Consider the following 21194-nt stretch of genomic DNA (forward strand, 5'->3'; position numbering starts at 1 on the left):
TGCCTTAGAAAATATTTCGATGATTGGGGATTCTGCTCGCCTTCGCGTGGTCGAGCAGATCCTGGCACGCTTGGCTTCTGTCTATCCATAAAACAGGCTTTGAGACTTGATGAGCCTTTGCATGCCTTGGAAAATATTTCGATGATTGGGGATTCTGCTCGCCTTCGCGTGGTCGAGCATATCCTGGCACACTTGGTTTCTGTCTCGCCATAAAACAGGCTTTGAGACTTGATGAGCCTTTGCATGCCTTGGAAAATATTTCGATGACAGTATAGCTGACTGAAATTCCTCATTGATCCCTTTATTGTTGAATTCGGCTTACATGAGATCGTTTTGACATAAAATAAATAACAACGAACACGAATAGAAAGAACTTGAAAATAAGAACGACTCTTACTGGAAATATTTCCTGAGATGTGCTGCGTTCCATGGGCGCTTCACCTCGTGGCCATCCATGCGAACCAACTTGTAAGCTCCTAGTCTAACTAGCTGCTTGACCCTGTATGGCCCCTCCCAATTCGGTCCGAGCACTCCTTGAGTTGAGTCTTTGGTGTTCTGATTCACTCTCCTTAACACCCAATCTCCGACCTTGAACTGCCGTACATTCACCTTCTAGTTATAATACCGGGCAACCCTCTGCTGGTAAATGACTGATCGCTAGGCTGCTTGCTCCCTTTTTTCCGTTAGCAAGTCCAAATTCAAACACATCTGCTCGTCGTTGTCCTGCTCGTTGAAATGATCTGTTCAGTGTGTGGTTGTTCCTATCTCAGCTGGTATGACCGCTTCATGTCCGAAAGCCAAGGCGAACGGTGTCTCCCCTGTTGCTGTCTTATGGGTTGTCCTGTATGCCCATAGTACGCCTGATAGCTCATCAACCCAAGCACCCTTCTTTGTTCCAAGCCTGGTTTTCAAAAGCCTCTTGATCATCTTGTTGGCTGCTTCTACTTGTCCGTTAGATTGAGGGTGAGCAGGCGAGCAATACTTCAACTCTATCCCAAGGTTCTGGCAGAAATCCCTGAAGCTGTGATTATCGAACTGCCTACCATTATCCGTTATCAAGGCATAAGGGATCCCGTATCGACAGACCAGGTTTTTCCACACAAAGTCTGTTGTTTTCTTCTCTGTGATCCTGCTAAGGGCTTCTACCTCTATCCACTTCGTGAAGTAGTCTATAGCAACTATTGCATGTGTTGCTGCTCCTCGTCCCTTTGGCAACGGGCCGATCAGATCAATTCCCCATTGAGCAAATGGCTAAGGGGAGGCCATGGAGGTGAGCTTCTCTGGTGGTTGGTTGGAGAAACTTGCAAAACTCTGGCAGTTTACACAACTCCTGGTCTTCCCTTGCGCATCCTGGTGCATTATCGGCCAGAAATATCCCTGTCTTAGAACCTTGTGGGCCAGGAACCTCCCACTAGAATGATTTCCGCAAATCCCTTCATGTACTTCTCTCAGTACCTAATCCGTGTCGTCCTCATCCAGACATCGAAGGAAAGGTAGTGTATATCCTCGCCGATACAGTACCCCATCAATCATTGCGTATCTCGAGGCCTGGGCTCTAACCTTCCGAGCTCGCAGCTTATCTGGTGGTAATACCCCGTCTCTAAGGTACGAAATTATTGGGTCCATCCACGAGCATTTTTGTTCTATCCGTAGCACCCCTAAATTCTGTTCGATGCTCGGGCTGGACTTCACCTCCAAAGGGATCGACTTTGGCATTTTTGGGTCTGCTACCTCTGCCATCCTGGCCAAAATATCTGCTCGACTATTCTGCTCTCTGGGGATTTGTACCACCTCCACTGCTTCAAATTTCCCCATCATCTGCCTGACTATCTTCAGGTACTGCTGCATCTTCTCCTCTCTTGGTTGAAATCTTTCGCTGACATGATTTGCAACCAGCTGGGAATCAGTTCTGATCTTTACTCTGTCTGCTTTCATGGCCTTAGCCAATTCTAAACTTGCTATCAAGGCTTCATACTCTGCCTGGTTATTTGTGGCTGCGAATTCTAACATTACAGCATAAGAGATCTGCTCCCCCTCCGGTCCTTCCAAGACAATCCCTGCTCCTGATCCCTGCTCCCCTGATGACCCATCTACAGACATTTGCCATACTTGGGCTTCGCCACTGTCTGTAGCTACCTCTCGTTGGTCCAAACATACTTCGGGCTCTGTGAATTCTGCTACGAAATCGGCCATTGCCTGAGCCTTTATCGCTGCTCGGGGTTTGTAGTCTATGTCGAACTCGCTCAGCTCTACAACCCACTTGACGAGCCAACCAGAGGCGTCTGGCTTGTGTTATTATCGAGACTGGGAATGCTTGGAAGTATGGCCTCAGCTTCCGAGCAGCAACCACAAGGGCAAGTGCCCATTTTTCCAACGGTGGGTATCTGGTCTCAGCGTCGAGCAGGGCCTTGCTGGTGTAGTATATCAGATATTGAACCCCTTCTTCCTCTCTCACCAGAACATAACTTGTGGCCCGATCTGATACTGCCAAATACAGAAATAACTTGTCCCCATCCCTCGGTGTGGACAGCAGAGGTGCTTGCTGCAAGTATTGCTTCAAGTTCTGGAAGGCTTCCTCGCATTCTGGAGTCCATTCTATTTTCTTTCCCCTCCTTATCACTTGAAAGAACGGCTGACACTTATCTGTAGCCTTGGATATGAATCTGCTCAATGCTGCCAACCTCCCCGTGAGGCTCTGCATCTCCTTCAGGCTACGAGGAGAGCTCATCTGCACGATCGCCTGGATTTTCTCGGGGTTTGCTTCAATTCCCCTATGGCTCACCATGAATCTAAGGAATTTCTCTGACTCGACCCCAAAAGCACACTTCTCCGGGTTGAGCTTCATTTTATACTTCCTCAAAAGCCCGAATGTCTCCTCGAGGTGTCCGACATGTTCCTTCGGGACTTTGGACTTGGTGATCATGTCATCCACGTACACCTCCATGGTTTTCCCGATCAACGGCTTAAAGACCTTATTCACCAGCCTCTGATAGGTGGCCCCAGCATTTTTGAGACCAAATGGCATTACCTTGTAACAGAATAAACCCTAGTTAGTGATAAAAGCAGTGCTCTCCTCATCCTGCTCGTACATAGGGATTTGGTTATATCCCGAGAACGCGTCCATGAAGCTCAGCAGACCGTGCCCAGCTGTTGAATCTACTAGCTGGTCGATTTTCTGCAAAGGGAAGCTGTCTTTCGGGCATGCTTTATTGAGATATGTAAAATCCACACACATCCTCCACTTGCCATTCGCCTTCTTTACCAACACCACATTCGATATCCACTCGGGATAATTGACTTCCCGAATGAATCCTGCTCTCAAGAGCTTTTCCACCTCGCCATTTATAGCCTCATACCTCTCCTGGTTGAAGCACCTCCTCTTCTGCCTTACTGCCCGAGTACCTTTCTTTATTGCCAGCTTATGACATGCTACCTCAGGATCAATCCCTGGCATGTCTTCATGTGTCCAAGCAAACACATCTGCATGAGCCTGTAAGCATTTCACCAACTCCTGCTTTTGCTCTTCCTTAAGTTTTGACTCGATTCTGATCGTCTTTCCCGGATTCTTTGGTCCCAGGCTTACTGTCTCCAGATCCTCTACAGGTTCTTGTTTGCCATTCTTGTTTTCCACTCGGATATCAAGCAATGTTATCTGCATTGCTTCCTTTGCTGCCGAGGAGTAGTAGCTTCTTGCGATCCTCTGGTCTCCTCGTACCACTCCAACTACCCCATTTACCCGGTACTTGAGAGCCAGATAATGGTTGGACAGCACCGCTTTGCTCATCCTCAGAAATGGCCGGCCTAGGATCATCTGGTAAGGACCTTCCTCATCTACTACCACAAAGTCCAGTATCATTGTCCTTTCTGTCGGGGAGCTCCCAATCGTGATAGGCAGCTCGACCACGCCCAGAGGGACCAACTTTCCTCCTCCAAACCCCTTCAAGGAGGTATTGGTGTAATCCAATTTCAGGTCTGCTATTCCCATCTCCTCCAGGGTTGACTTAAACAACACATCAACTGAGCTCCATGTGTCAACCAGTATCCTGTCAAACTTCTTGCTGGCAACAGTGGCCTTGATGACCAAAGCATCCTCGTGGGGGTATAGAATCCCTTCTTCATCCTCATCTGTCCACATGATTGGCACTTGTCTGACTCTTACGCGTTTGGCTGCTGGGGTGTTAAAGAATACATCTTTGCTGGTCATGGCGTATCTAGCATAATTCTTCCTCGACCTGTTGGAATCTCCAGCCAATGTTGGGCCCCCAGCTATCACCCTTACTGCAGGCTGCTCGCGCCTCAAGTTCCTGTCACTCTGCTTCCTTTCGCTTGTCGAGGCTACCATTGGGAAGGTCCCATCTATAAACTCGTCCAGATACCGATTTCTCACCAAATCTTCAACCTGGGTCTTGAGATCCCTGCAATCTGCTGTGGTATGGCCATGAGTGCCATGGAACTTACAATAGCGTCCCTTATCCCTCCTGCTGGGTAGCTTTGTTATTGGGGCAGGGAGGTATAGCAACCCTCGATCCTTTATGGCCTCGTACACCTCGTCCAGGGACATCTTCAAGGAAGTATACCGCCCATAGTCCTGGTTCTGGTCGATCAGGTGCACTGCCCTTTTTCTATTTGCTCCGTTCTGAGTTGGAGGCGGTGGCAGTACTTCTGGTCTGCCCCATCGACTACCGTGGGAGTGTTGATGAAGACCACCGTATGCCGAGTCATGCCTTCTCCAAGGCTCCCTAGCTGGGGAACGAGGAGGTTGCGCCCTGCTGCGCTGATACTGTGGTGGCCTCTGATGAGGCTGGTAAGTAGTTACCCGACCTCCTGCTCCACTACCTGAGGCCTGATGGTCCCTCCTCCTGATCGGCCCATTCCCTGGCAATGCTTTCTTCTCTTTCTTCCCCAACCCTTCTAACTGGTCTGTCTTAATCTGTACTGCCTTTTCCTCTTCAATATCAATGTCCCTCTTAGCCTGCTCGTATGCGGCTGTGTACGTCTGAATAACTGGGTTTCTCAAATTGTACCACAGTCTTCCTATCTTCACCCCTTCTTTCAGTCCCCTTAATGCCTGAGGATGGTTGAAGGCTCCCAAATCAAGGACAGCACGGTGAAACCTCTTGATGAATTCCTAAAGTGTTTCTTGTTCCCCCTGCTTCATGTTTTTCAACTCCATCATGTCATCTTCTGGTGCCATTGCCCCACGAAACTGTTCTGCAAATTCCTGGCACATCTGCTCGAAGGTTTTAATGCTCCCTCGAGGAAGCTTCCTGTACCACTCTCGTGCACGTCCCTCCAGGGATAGTTGGAACACCATGCACCTTTGGGATTGAGATAATCCTTGTACCCCAGTTATGTCGTTGAAGCGCTCTATGTGCACCAGCGGATCAGTTCGTCCCGAATATCTAAGGTCTGGGAGGCGGAAATCTCTCGGAATAACTGCCCTCATGATCTCTGCTGCGAGCGGTGATTCTCCGTCCAGCATTATCCTCCAACCAGGAGCTCTGCTCCTTCCTTGCATGTCGTCAATTATCTGCGCTAGCCTGCGCACTTCCTCCTCCAGCTGCACTGCACGACCAGGGTCACGTGCTGCAACTTGATCCCGCTCTTGCTCTACATCATGCAAGTGTTGCCTCAACTCTGTTTCCTCTGCATTCGCCACCCCGTCGTCCTCGTCAAAAATCTGTCTTGCCGGGGGTGGCTCTTCCTCTCTATGAAATTCTCCCCGCAGAGGTATGTTACCTCTCTCACCACCAAATCTCCCGGTAGTTTGACTTCTCCTCGTACTATCGGGACCTGGTGCCACTCCACCACCTCTCACCCTTTCCTCCTGGGTTACTCTTCGTTCACTCCGCAGCTCATGCAGGATGGTTGTCAGGGTCTCCATCTGCTTTTCCATCCGTTCCATCCGGTCGAACATGGCTTTTTCCTGCACTTCACTGGCTATCTCCCCCAGCGTCACAGAATCATTAAGCCTCATATCACCCCCTTGTGCACTACTTCCTCCTGTCTCCATTGCTCTTCACTTGCTTCACTCCTCTTCTTGCTATCAACAGAAGCTTTTTGCTCAGTTCCCCACAGACGGCGCCAAAATGTTGATGCGAGATTCTGGTTGCCCTCTTGCTTCGACCAGGACATCTGCTCGATCAACTTCACCTCGATCAGGATCTCTCATCGTATGCTTTCTTCTTCAAATATTCCTGCGTCCACAGAAATAAGTCAGAGCACGCCGGTTGTTTTCCCGGCGTAAACCCTCCGATGCTCAAGTCAGATATGAAGGTTCTGGGAACGCTTGCCACAAATCTTATGGCTTTTCTGTTATTTCTATTCTTTAGAGCTTGCTTTTATCTTTGTTATATTCTCAAAATTGCTAACCCTTTTACCTTCGTTGGCTATCTTTTTATAGGCTTCCTCTGAATCCCGGTCTTCCGGAGTCCACGCCCATTATTCTCCCCACCCTCGGATGTGGATGCCCCATTATCGCCCTTGTGGGCAAATGGAGATGGACTTCGTGCCTTGATTCTCGGACTGGAGAGCACGCCTCACCAACTGTCGTTGACCGGGTCTCCTCGACTCAACCCTTAGCAGGAATGTAGAAGGAATGGGCTTATGCTTCCAACAAGAGATTGGCCTCGTGGATGACGTGCTCGTGGATGAGCCGGATGTTCCTGCTCCTGCTCGAGGAACACTATTACCAGATGTCTGCTCATCACTGTTGGTCTTCGTCGAAGCATATCCCACCAACACATTCTTCAAGAGAAGGCCTTCTGCTGGAAAGGATGAAATACTCGCCATACATGCTGTATTGCGAAGAGTTATTTCGTTTTTCTTAATCTAAATTAAGAAAAATTTTAAGCATTTGTGGATAAGCAGTAACAGAGGATCTCCGTTTTCTCACCCCTGTTTGAAAGCATCCTAATCAAGAAAATTTGTGGAAGAATTTAAGCTCTTCGTAATATTGGTCACGCAGACAGAAGTTGTTGATGTTGAAATCTGGTCATCCTTTGCCCGACCTGATCATTCCACCAACGTTTGTGTTCTCCACGAAGGGAAGGTTGTACTCTCCTTGCTCTAGCAACTGCTCGTGTCCCTGGGACCCGAATCACCCTTTCTCTCCTTTCCAAGCTTGCGCTCACAGAAACAAGTCAGAGACGCCGGTGGTTTTACCGGCGTAAACCCTCCCATGCTTAAGTTAGAACAAGATATTTACGGGTAAAGTGTATAATTTAAGCGAGTAAACTGAATACAGTATTTTCGGCACAATCTGTATCGAAGATCTGTGTAAAAATGAGTCAGGATTTCAATTTGGCAGAGTTTTTCATTTTCTCTCCACTTTTTCATCCTTTTCTTCATCGGTCTCTTGGCTTCTTATAGCCATCATCCCACGTTTCCTGCGTATTCTTCATGCCCTCCATTTTCGAGTGATGGCAGACCCTCATGGGTCTCCAACCACCGAATCATGGGTAAACGTGGGATGGCATGTTCTTCCCAGCGATTCGCGGCATAGCGAACTTGTCGTGATTTCGTGAGATCGTGTGCTCTTTCTTTGGGTGATGAGCATCTGGTCGGTACATATCTCTGGTCAGTGCTCGTTTCTAGTTGGCACATGCCCGTACACGATGTTTTACTAGGACTCTGCTCGTGCCATTCAGCTGGGGAGATTCGCCTCAGGGTGAGAGATGAGGACATAGCTGAGTTGATACTTTTCATTACTCAACGGAAGTTACTCACATAATCATAAAAGATGAAAAGATCTGAATCTGTCTGATTGATCGAAGAGAAAACTTTAATAAATTAATCACGTATGATTGGGTCAAATGTGACATAATCTTACAGTGCAAGCTCTCATACTTTGAATTATACTATAGAGAGCAGGAGGATGACAACATATATCGTCTTTAAGTAGAGAAAGCAGCCATTATAGCATTTGCAACATTTCAAAGTTGATGACATTAGTCTAATATGGATGGATGAATGTAAAATTAGAACATGGTGCTGCAGAGGCAGCCAAAGTTCTTATTTCCTACCGGAATTCAGACAGCATCCGTCAAGCCTGCAGCGTAAGTCTTCAACGGATGAAGCTTTGCATCAGCAAACATGCTCGTAAAGCAATGACCGAGTTATCAGGGGAGGATCATGGATTTTTTGAAATCTCATTCTGGTGTTGGTATACGTCCTCTTTCCAGGGACTTGGATTAGCATCAAAGTTCATGAAACGGTGATCTTGTTGTCTCAATGTCAATCTCGATGTTTTTCATTCTGCCCGTTGTGATGTTTCTTCAAAGTTCAAACCCCAAGCCATCTTTGGTCAAAGGTGCTGCAGGACATTCATTCTCTTCCATTCCAACACAGAATCGATTTGTTTTCATAACTCCATTTCTAGAAATAATCCTGCACCAAACAGAGGCAAATTAACTAGCATGCTACTCAAGAAAGAAGGCAATTGAATTGGAAGAAAGTATTAGTGGACGTCTTACCATCATCGCCATGAGTCCGTAACCTTTTATCTGAAAATTACAAATATCATATCACCAGGACCAAAAGGCTAACTTGTTATGCCACATATCCCAGCCTGCCTTCAGTCCATTCCAAAAGCAAAATGAATTTATCATCTAAAAGAAAACACAGATTTAGCAAACTCAGCACCAACTTTATCCAAAACAGGAAAAATATTGAAATTTGAATAAGCTCACAAATTTCGTTAATTACCACTCACCAGCAAAAGTTCCAAAAGCCTGTATGTAATCGAATCTCCCCTCATGCTTCTCATGTTCTTAATTTATTATGACACATCCTTTGTTTCCTGCACTGGCCACCGTCATGACATTCACAGTTGATGAAATGGATGATTGATCTGAACGGTCTCGAAGTTCAGATTGATGGTGTGATTTCCCTTGTCGAAATTGTCATTAATGCAAACCGGCTCTTGGCTCTGTAGAGGCAAAGTTCTCACTGGATTTTGGCGTGTTGCAACATCCAATAAGCCTGTGGGGTAAGTCTTATCAATCTAAAGTCTTGCAACAACAAATCATTCGCTGCATGAGAATTGCAGTCTTTATTGTAATTTCAGGCATAATGCATCAATTTCAAGTACTCACAGGATTGTGTAGTAAAGATTGAAGACTTGGCAGCAAGCGAAACCTCCCATGTTGTCTAGTTTTATTAACCCCCTTCAGATGCTCCTGCAAACCTCTTAAATCTTATTTCATAAGCAAACTAAGGAAAACGAGTAAAATGCAAGTTGTACGTCAGATACTGCAACTGACAACATATAATATAGTAGATACTCTAAATTCTGGAGAAAAAGGACATCAGATACTAAGACTAACAATAAATTGTAAATCACACACTAGTTGTGCTTTTCAAGAAACAACTAATAGAAGTTAACCGGTGAGGATCATGAATTTTTTACCTCATCAAGGGTACTATTGTCTGCTTATATTCTTCTGATACATTGGTGATGCTACTATCTCTTTTCTACGAACACGTCACTGCATCAAAGTACAAGCCATGTTGGCGTTCTTAAGTAGGATGAAAAAGAAAGGAGAAAAAGGAAAGGAAATCATGTACAAATTGTCTCAACCTAGTATCTGATTCTGATATATGAAAATGAATAAGAAGTATTTTCAAAATGATTTTGATATCTCTTTGCTACAACTGACCTCGTTTTGTTAGAGCGGTCAGAAATGTATGAAGTAACAAAATCTACTCTGCCTCTGGATCGTATATGAATTTGTCATCTATCTTAACGCAAGGAATGCGAGCAATCTTGGACCACTCTTTTCCTCTATCCCTTTTGCACTGTTTTCTCAGCTTTGGACAATTTTTTATTTCTAAGCTCAAAAGTGAGGATGGAAGGCCCACCTCTGGAAATGATGTCAGATTTGGGCAATCTTCAATCAATAGATGTTCAAGAGAGGTGAGGCTCTGAAAACCCATTGAAGAAAGGTATTTCAATTTCGACAATCTCCTAAGGATCAAAAAAGTTAGAGAGGCGGGCAGCATCATTCTCATCTCTTCGTCAGGAAAGGACTCTGCATCATGACATTCTTCAATTGAGAGGCCTATAAGAGATGTAAGCCTGTGCAATCCCCACTGGATGACTGCCTTATACATTTTCGCATCAACTCCACCTCCAATTCTAATTAGTTTTAGATTTGTTGGAAAACCTTCTTCTGAGAACGATAAAATACTAGGACATTCCTTTATTTTTAAATATTGAAGAGATTGGAGTTTGTGCATGCCATTGGGCAGGGCATCAAGCTTCTCAAAATAGGAAATGGTTACATGTGAAATGGTGTTGGGAAGCCCTTTTTCTGCCAAGGAAACAAGACTTGGACACTTCTTTATATAAATGCTCCGTAACTTGTGCAGGCCCTTGGGTATTGACTCCAGCTTTGGACAATTACGAATGTGGAGGTCTTCAAGCGCCTCAAGTAGGTGGATTCCCGATGATAAACAGGTGAGCTGAGGGCAATCCCTTATCTGCAGGCTTTCCAACGTCACTGATGAAAGTGAAGAAGAAGGTGCATCCTCTTCATCATCCACCAAACACTGCAAATTCTTACAGCAGTTTATCTCGAGGCTTTTAATACATGACGGTAGCTTCTGCCTCGCAACAAATGTTAGAGAATGACAATAACTGATAAAAAATGACGAAGAAGAAGCAACAGCAGAAGCATCATGTTCACCATCGACCAAGTGCTGTAAGTTCTTGCAATTCTCTATCTGAAGACTTTTAAGAGATGAAGGTAACTTCCCTTTTGTGACGAATTTGAGAGAATCACAATATCCGATATACAAGCTTTCAAGTCGTGAATTGTTGTCCACAATTTCCTCAGGTAAGGATCTTAATGTTGAGATCTCGGAAATTATGAGATACCGCAGATTTCTTGGGAAAAAACTGATCTCTGGAAACGAAACAAGACTTATGCAACTTTCTTCAATTGATACCTCATCAGGGCAAGCAAACATAATTAGCTCTTCTGGTGGTTTAAAAAGCATTCGAAAACCTCCATACGGCCTCCATGACTTGAGCTCTCTAGAATTGCCAACTACCAAAGTTTCTAATACCTGAAATTCTGGTTTGAATAATTTTCCAAACTCCAAAGCATTTGAAATTGTCTCGGTTTGTAACAGTGAAGAGCTTGTCCGACTAGCGTGAAGCATCCCCTCACATCCATTTATGTCTAATGAACTATTTGAAATAGTCATAGACTTTATTAATTTAGAATCAATCGGAGTTCTGCACAGCAGCTCTTTGCACTCATCAGCTTCTAATCTGCAGAGCATCGGATAGCTTGACAATGAAAATTTCAACTTTTGACATTTACTAACAACAAGTGTTTTCAAGGAGGGCAGAAGCTCTGGCACTTTTCCAGAGAGTTCGGGACATTCAACAATGGAAAGTTTCTGAAGGCGAGGAAATATTTCAACGTGCTCATTTCTGTCGACGTTAGTGTCCCAGCGCTCCCATTCTGGCAAATACTCAAAACTTAGAATCTCCAACGATTGAAAAGGCTCTGAGAAACATTTGCCAAAAAACTCGCAACCTATGCTTTTTAGGTTCGTCATCCTCTTAATGGTGAGGTCTCTAAGTGAACTCAACAACCCAAGCGATGGCAATGATGTGCAATTCCAACAGTCATCTAATTCAAGGACATTCATCTTAGAGAACAATGGATCTCCTATCCAAAGCGGAAATCTCGCTCCCCCATAGCGCTTGATTGTGAGCTCTTTAACAAATTTATGAGGTTGTAGTACGCCAAGTACTTGCTCTTCTGCTACTTCATCTCTTGAATTGTCAAATTGGGATCCCCATTCTAGCGACAATGCTTCTAGATTCAGCTTCTCACATAACGCAGCTTCTCTTGCATTCTTTGAATCATTCACATTTTGTAATCCTGAAATACATAGTTCACCACTGAGAAATTTTAAAATTTTCAAATCTTCCAAACCAGATGCAGTTTCACCACCCTTGCCCACGACGAAATTAGATAATGTTTGAAGATTCTTGAGCTCCTTCATTCCAAATGGCATCTCCTTCAGTAAAATTGCCCCTCTTATATCAAGATGACATAAATTGATCAACCTCCTTATTTTCGACGGCAGCTTTATCAAACTACTACAATTTCTTAAAATCAAGATTTCCAAGTTCAACAGTGAGCATGATGACTCGGGTAAACTTCTTATGTCAGTGTCAGCAAGGTTGAGGTACCTTAAAAGCCTCAAATCTTCAAATGGAATAGGTAACTCGCCAATATAGTATCCTTGCAAAGATAGCAACCTCAACTTTTTGAACTTTGGCAACAAATCATATAACACCATGCTAGTTATGTAACAAGTTATAATGTAATCTGTTTTGTGTAATGGCAAGAATGTTCGCAGATGTTCAATTTCATAGAAAACCTTGAACTTATTTCTACCATCCAACTCGCCACATGCATAAGAAGAATGGCGGACCCTTTCAAATCTTCTTGATGACGAATTGTCCTCCTCTAACCTGAAAATGGTTTCTCCAGAAACTAGCTGAGCGAGATCATGGACTAGGTCGTGCATTGCAAATTTAGAACTGCCAAAGCCTTTTCGTTGAAAAATTGACCTTGAAACTAGATCATGAAAGCACTGGCTGCCCAAATCTTTCAGCTGCTCATTGTTGCTTGACTGTCGAATAATACCCCCAGCAATCCACAAGAAAACCAGCTCCTTCTCATCGAATTCAAAATCTTTGGGAAAAATCGCACAATAGGCAAAACATCTTTTCAAATGAGACGGAAGATGGTGGTAACTCAATCTTAACACAGGGAGGATGCTACTTTGACGAGGTAAATCCCATATTTTGCTATCCAATATGTCGTCCCACATATCGTACGTAGTAGTACGTAGAAGGCCCCCGAGTGTTTTTGCCGCAAGGGGCAAGCCTCCACATTTGCCAACAACTTTCTTGCGGAATGATTCTGAGATTTCAAGTGCATTATGATCTCTACCCTCAAATGCGTGCGTTTTGAAAATAGACCAGCAATCATCGTCTAACAGATGCTCGAGGTTATAATGATCAATGGGTCCCATTGTAGATGCAACATGTGAATTCCGTGTGGTGATAATCATCTTACTATTTGGTGCAGCAGCCAAGAATGGAGCTTTTAAATCTACCCACAAGCTGTAGTCCTCGTTCCAAACATCATCTAAGACCAGCAAGAATCTTTTTCCGTCCACTGCTTTTTTCAGTTGAACCTGCACTTTATCTACAGTCTTGAGATCACAAGTTGCCGAGGTGATTGACTCGAGAAGCGCCTTTGAGATGCTCAAAACATCGAAGTCATCGGAGACACAAACCCATGCTTTTACATCAAACTTACCGGAATCTTCAACGGCCTTGTCATTGTAGACCTCCCTAGCAAGGGTTGTTTTTCCGATCCCACCCATGCCGACGATGGGTATTACGGCAAAGTTAGCATGATCAGCTGCGGTATCAGTCAATACCATTTCAAGTACTTTGGTCTTATCTTCCTCTCTCCCAAATACGACAGGTTCTGTTGGGACACTTGAACTGGGTGGTCTTCGCTGAGCAGCAGCAGTTGAGGAAGTCCCTCCAGGAATCAATTGCAATCCAAGTTCAATTCTTTGTTTACAGAGTTCTTCCAAGCGGTTGGTGATCTCTTTGATCTTGGACCGCATACTGAAGTTGAACTTCACGGTGGTAATTGGACTGAAACAACGGAAACATGCTGCGGGGACCAAGTTGCGGACCTTACTACTAGAGCCAGGCTGATCAAGGCCTTCCGCCATCAACTTGTGTTCCAAAGCTTGAGTAGCAAACTCATCAAGAATGTCCTCAGCATCACAAGCCAAGTCTTGGAGATCGTCCAGCCACATCTTCACAGCCTCGTCCGTCAGTTGCTTCTCCTCTGCATCGCGGAGCACGGCCTGAATCGTCTTCAGTTTTCTTTCCCACTTTCTGAGCTCTGAAGATACCCCGCCTTGAAGTTGACGGATAAAGTTGAACAAATCACGGGAAGCCAATCTATCAAACAGCACATCAAGGAAAGCAGAGAGTAAGAGCTCTGCCATGGTTTCGTTCGTTCGCCGGAGAGAAAGGAATCGGTGTAAGAATAAGAAGGGATCAAACTGGAATGATTGAAGAAAAAGAGACAGGATTTAGTGAATGGGCATGAAAATGGAAATAAAACATCAAAAACCTGCAAAGACTCCAAATCAAGGACTCCAACAGCGGGCCTACATCAATTAATAATGGAGTAACATTGAAAATGTTACTCTTGTCCAGCCGTGTGGACTCCACCAAATAGTCTTCAAGCTCCAAAGGATTATAATCTTGTTATCATTATTTGAGCTTCGATTTTTTTTTTTAACTACTGTCAATTTTTATTGATAGCAATACACTGTAACGCGACACTATTTTAAACGGAAGACATATTTAATCCACCCAATTAATATATGCAATTGTGTTCAGTTAGAAATCAGTTTTAAGTGAAATTATTTTTTGATTGTGTGTGAACCCCTTGTTCTCATTTTTTTTTCCTTTTTTTTTCTTTTGTCATAACTTTATCTCTCCCTTGAGCAAGTGATTATTAATTAAAAAAATAAAAATAAAAATAAATCTTACTCATACATTTTTACTAGAGAATATATAATACAAGATTTTTAAAAGTTTCACATTAGAGAGGATCTTAATACTCAAATTAATGGCTAAATTTCTCTGTTAATAAAGACCGGAAAGTAAAGTTTACGGTTGAACTAAGCTGTAACAAATTTAGTTTAAGTGATTGTTTTCTAATTTCAAAATAATGATTTTGAATCCATTCTACATACCCAAAGCCACTTCACTTATGAACGAACTCTTAAAAGAATAAAGGGAAAATGACAAACACACCCCCAACGTTTAGGCAAAGGGACAAAAACCCTCCTAATGTTTTAAAAAAGACATTTACACCCCAATTTATTATAATTTTACCATTATACCCTTCTAGCATATAAAAAAAAAATTAGTAGATTATCCAATTTGTCTATTTATAATTAACAATATATAGACAAATTGGATATTATAAAAAAATTATAAATATACCCTCATTGCCCAATTCCTCTATTTAAATTTTTATCAATAACTAATTTTCAAAAAAGACATCTATACACCTAAAAAAATTATTAAAAAATTATAAATTTTAAAATAAAATTAGTTATTAATAACCAATTTTATTTAAACTTTACACTTGTATATTTAACAATTCTCCACATGTCAATCATTTAAACTTGTACATTTATAACCAAATTTCTACGTTATTTATTATGGTATTAATAACCAATTTTATTTTTAAAATTATAATTTATTTACAATTTTTTTAAGTGTGTAGATGTCTTTTTTGAAAATTGGTTATTAATAAAAATTTAAATAGAGGAATGAGGCAATGAGGGTATATTTATAATTTTATTAACAATATATAGACAAATTGGATAATCTAATAATTTTTTTTATATGCTAGAAGGGTATAATGGTAAAATTATAATAAATTGGGGTGTAAATGTCTTTTTTAAAATATTAGGGGGGTTTTTGTCTCTTTGCCTAAACGTTGGGGGTGTGTTTGTCATTTTCCCAAGAATAAAAGCAAGTTACAATGGCCCTACAGTTTTTTGTTGATAAGAAGGGTAGCTACTCCGAGAACTTGGCAACGACAAAAGCAGTTATACATATGGGATTTCTTAGCTTTATTTGCTTGCCAATATTGACTACATATCCTAGATTCTGATCAGCGGCAGATCCAGAAGCCCCCTCTGTCCCAACCCAAAAAAAAAAAAAAAATAAATTCTAAGACTAAAAGAAAAAAAAAATATTTTGGGTTTCTAATTTACCCCCATTAAATCTATTAAACCAACTCCTATAAATTTATATAAACCCAAAAAATTTCAACTTTAACTTTAAAATTATAAAAACCCATACTTTAATTAAAATAATGATAGTCCACCACCCAAAAACATTTTTCTATTTCTAAAAATAAGATTGATTCTTCCGGTTTATAAAGTAACAATAGAACAAAATTTTTAATAACGAAGTTCGTAAAGAATTATTTCTAGAATCAGATGGAATGAATGATAGTTTAGTTGTTTTTGTAAGAAATGATATATTTAATAATATTGATAATGAGTCTATTACATAACATTTTCAAAATATAAAAAAATGCGTTGAGAACACTTATGAATGTATTAGCAAATATTCTATATATTCAAAGTTTTAATTTTTAAAATTTACTATTATCTAATTTGGCCCCTAGTAAATTTTTTTTCTGGATACGCCACTACTTCTAATGTTATGAATCTTTTGTTCTTTCCCATCTACGACAATAGTTTCATATTGGATAACATCTTTTAGGTTTTGGTTATGTTGGTTAAAGATCTTTTGCAATGAAAATATTTAGATCACGTTTCTCATACAACATGTAGAATTACTATAATTTAGAAATCATACCATTGTTTTTTCACAAAAGTAATTTAGGCTTTCAAGTCACGATCTGTCACCATGAATCTTATTAGATCACAATCCGCCATCATGAATCGTACCTTTATCACTGCTGAAAGTAACTAGCAAGAGAAAACTAGTTTTTCTCTAAAAGTTAGAGAGAAAAAATTTCTACTCCTCTATTTTGCATATTGTGGCTCTTGTATTTCTTTTGGAAAATAAGCTTTTTTATATATCTTTTTGGTGGAAATTTTAGGCCTTTAAAAATTAGATAAAGCCTAAAGTAATGCATCACTTGTGCTTGCTATAAGGACCCACCTCGTAAAATAATACAAGGACCCTTATACACAGACATATTAAATAAAGCCTCCAGCCATTAGGCTTTTAACCCAAATAATATGTTATCTTACTTATCAATTAAATGAGCTAACTCATGGATCATATGGACATACAATAATAGCTGTAATAATTAACCCTATAACTAAATAAGCCTAATTATTTAATTCCAAATTCTACTTTACTAAAAGATTGGATTGACCTCCATAATTCTATGCTATCTAAGATAGTATTCTTAAATAATAGTTCGACCCATGCCATATTGATTTCTTTATTAAACAATCCTTTATAACGCATCGCTAATTAAACTGATATCCCAATTGTCCAATTAATTTAATTATATCTTATTCATTGACACTTATTGATTTAGTTTAACGATCATTTCCAACATACTAATTATGTTGACACACTATGACTAGAGAATTTAATGATCAAGTATTTTAAACCTGTCAAGAGATGTATTCTATATTGTTAATCTATAATCTCACTACTCATAATTGCTTCGCCCAAGATACTAGGTAATCTTGACCGTAAATTTATGTCACGTCCATTGGTAACTCGAATGAAATGGCAATCACAAATATGAAACTATAATTAACTCAAGATTAATATTGCAATAAAATCGATGCGTATGAGATTTAATAATTTTGAGAGTCATTTCAAGGTTAACTAAATTTCATATGTGATCTACGTCAATGTAGTCAAACTACATCAGTAAATTCATACATTATTAAGATAAATTATTTAATGAATTTACTACAATCTAAATATAAATAGAGTACCATACTCTATTTATCAACTGTGAACTCAATTTATTTAATCTAAGATAACTTATATTTATATTTTCTATGAATCTATACAATAATCACATAAGTATATATAATGTGATTAAATAGATCTTATTCAAAATATTTATATAATTAAAATATCTGAAAAACATCTCAAATAATCAGAATATGTATTTTTATAAATAAATTAATATACTTTAAAGAGTGCATAATGCCAACAGGTTCTCTATGATTAATTAATTTAATTCCGTAAAATGGTCTAGAAGTCCATGTCATAATTATTAGAACGGAACTTTATTATTGCGTAATAGTTCAATGTTGTTATTATCCATATATATCAACCTATATTTATTCTAAGTAAAAGTTTAGATTTGCCCCACGGACTTGAATGAGTGAGTTTTAAGCTGCTTTACTTATTGATCACCGAGTTCGAATCTTGAGGGTTGTAGGGAGTTAAAATATTAATATGAAACTTTCTAATTCCTCTATTTGGGAAGAAAAAAAAGAAAAAGTAAAATCTTTGATTTAGAGATAATAATCTTGATCTCACCAAGAATTAGAGAAAATTTCCTCTTTTTCACCCTGATAATCATCTTTTGATACCGGCTTACCTAGTATTTAACTGCATTTTTTACGCATGTTTACATTATTAGTCATGTGTGATACATGCAGACTCCAGTTCTATTTTTTAATAACTAGTAATCTCATGTTTGAAGTTTTTGCTTATATATGATAAAACTAAAATATTCATCCCAGACAAGAATCCTGGATATTTATACTCAACAACAGAAAGTCGTTGATTGATTCTCTAGGTTTGCAATAGCGTATAGCTAGCTCTCCACATAACTCTTTGCTTCCTAGAAATTTATATGTTAATTTCCAGGATTCATCCTCGAAATTTCTTGATGTGACATAGAAATCAAAGACAATCCTGCGTGTATTGTGATTATTACTTTGTAATCAAGTGACATATGATCATTCTAATAAACTCCGTAAAAGTGATTTCACATGGCCCTGGAAATTTAGTTGACAAGATTAAAGAAACTTTATGAGCTAGCTACTGTTATGATATGATATGGTATAATCACATCGTGTTTACAATTTTTTTTTTGTTTTTTTTTGTATGGTTATTTTTACCATATTTTAAAAATTGTTTAGCTGTATTTATCTAATGAGTTTATCAAAGATTTTAGAAAATACATTAAAAACATGTTAATCTGGTAAATTTCATAAAAAATGAAATAAAATATATCAGATGCCTGGTATAATTATGACAAAATTGAGTAAACTGATCTTATTAGTGCCTGAAATTTTGAAAATGTGGGTCTATTTAAATCTACTAAAATACTCATAGAGCTACCACTAATTTAGAAATTTTCTCTATACTAGCTTAAATATAAAAAATTATATTACAATAAAAACTCTACTGATATTTATAATAAGAAATCGATTGGGACCTCCTTAGTCATTCTATTATGGCACAACACGAAATTCTACTCTCATTTGACATCGAAGGTGTTGGAGAAAAATCAGTTTTTTAAATATTTATAAAAACTTTTAGGATCGCTCTCATACAATATATAACAATTTGTAATATAGAAATCGTACCTTAAAAATCCGATTTAGCCTTTTCCGCTGAGGTGATTTAGGTTCCTAGATCACAATCCGTCACCACCACTCCTATTAGATCACGATTCGCCACCAAATAATCTTCCAGGCTATGACTTAAGTTTGATCTGCACTTGACGTGTGGACGCCTTTATCACCACTAAAACAACTAGCACGAGAAAATCTTTCTCTCAACAATAGAGAGAAAAATCTTTTTCGCTGATCTGTATAAAGTGGTTGCTCTGTTTCTTTTGGGAGAAAATATGCCCCTTTATATTTCTATCTAGTGGAAACCCTAAGCTCCATTTTTTTATATTATTTAATTCTATTAAATAAGTTTTGATTTAAATTAAAAATAATAAACCAAAAGTAACATTACTTCTTTCTTGTCATAGGGGCCCACCTTGTAAAATAACACAAGGCCCCTTAGACACAAGTACATTACATGGAGCCTCCCACTAAATAATATATTTAGGCTTTTAACCAAAATAACTAGTTATCTTGCTTATTAATTCAGTAGTGGCGCAGTCAATTAAATGAGCTAATCCAGGGATCATTTGGGAACATACAATAGTGGCTGAAATAATTAGGCCTGTAATTAAACTAGCCCAATTATTTAATTCCAAATCTACTCCACTAAAAGATTGGAACTGACCTCCATAATTGTATGCTCGAATAATAATTCGTCTCAAGCCACATTGATTTCTTTACTGCATAATCCTTTGTACCACATCGTTAATTAAATCGACATCTCAAATGTCCAATCGATTTAATTACATCTTATTCCTTGATACTTACTACTTTTCTCTAATGATCATTTCAACATACTAAATATGTTGACACACTCTGGCCAAAGAATTCTATGATCAAATACCGAAAACCCATCAAGAGATGTGTTGTACAAATTCTATATTGTTAATCTATAACTCCAATACTCATAATTGCTCCCACCAAGATATCGGGTAATCTTGACCACAAGTGTGTGTCGTGCCCATTGGTAACTCAAATGGAATAACAATTACAATCATGAAATTATAACTAACTCAAGATTAAGATTATAGTAAAATCAATGCCTATGAGATTTAATAAGTCCGACAGTCATTTCAAGGTTAATTAAATCTCATATGTGATCCAGGTCAATGTAGTCAAACTACATCAATAAATTCATACATGATTAAGACGAATCATTCAATGAATTTACTACAGTCTAAACATAAATAGAGCGCCTGACTCTATTTATCAACTGTGAACTAAATTTATTTATTCATAAAATAACTTGTATTTATGTCTTCTGTGAATCCATATGATGATCACATAAATACATATAATATGATTAAATGAACATTTTTCAATATATATTTATGCGATTGAAAATATCTCAAATATTTTATTAATCAGAAAATAAATTAATATGCTGTAAAAGAGCATATAATCCCAACAGAAGGAATATCTATTTTACCCAAAACAATGAAAAGATAAATTGATCCCCACTCAATTTTATTAGAAGAGAAATCAAGTCCCAACAATGCAGGGACTGGAAATCTCTGAATACATAGATTGTCAATGGCTATGAGCCCATTGGCTAACACCCATATAAATTAAAATTAAAATAATTGTGATTTTTTTCTCTTTATTTCGCTTCCTTCCCCTAGTTTTTGTACGACTATTCTTTCTCAGTTAGACAAAGCTTGGGCTTTGTTACAACAAAAAAGATATCGGGTAATCTTGACCACAAGTGTGTGTCGTACCCATTGGTAACTCAAATGGAATAACAATTACAATCATGAAATTATAACTAACTCAAGATTAAGATTACAGTAAAATCAATGTCTATAAGATTTAATAAGTCTGACAGTCATTTCAAGGTTAATTAAATCTCATATGTGATCCAGGTCAATGTAGTCAAACTACATCAGTAAATTCATACATGATTAAAACGAATCATTCAATGAATTTACTACAGTCTAAACATAAATAGAGCGCCCGACTGTATTTAT

General features: G+C 39.4%; 1 protein-coding gene across 1 annotated transcript; it reads right to left on the reverse strand.

Annotated features, from left to right (window-relative positions):
- Positions 1-7747: 7747 nt before the first annotated feature.
- On the reverse strand, positions 7748-14445 carry LOC102610251 (putative disease resistance RPP13-like protein 1). Its single transcript, XM_015525517.3, has 6 exons — positions 9660-14445; positions 9410-9488; positions 9096-9179; positions 8714-8982; positions 8475-8609; positions 7748-8388 (listed from the first exon to the last, which is right to left on the reverse strand). Exon 1 carries the CDS (start codon positions 14065-14067, stop codon positions 9703-9705), a length of 4365 nt encoding a protein of 1454 aa, XP_015381003.2. The 5' UTR covers positions 14068-14445; the 3' UTR covers positions 7748-8388; positions 8475-8609; positions 8714-8982; positions 9096-9179; positions 9410-9488; positions 9660-9702.
- Between the last annotated feature and the right edge of the window lie 6749 nt (positions 14446-21194).

The sequence above is a fragment of the Citrus sinensis genome, chromosome 3 (assembly GCF_022201045.2).
Source record: "Citrus sinensis cultivar Valencia sweet orange chromosome 3, DVS_A1.0, whole genome shotgun sequence".
NCBI lineage: Eukaryota > Viridiplantae > Streptophyta > Magnoliopsida > Sapindales > Rutaceae > Citrus > Citrus sinensis.

Bases quoted from the DNA above. Each gene is read 5' to 3' on its own strand.
- LOC102610251 (XM_015525517.3), bottom strand. From the start codon at position 14,067: ATGGCAGAGCTCTTACTCTCTGCTTTCCTTGATGTGCTGTTTGATAGA.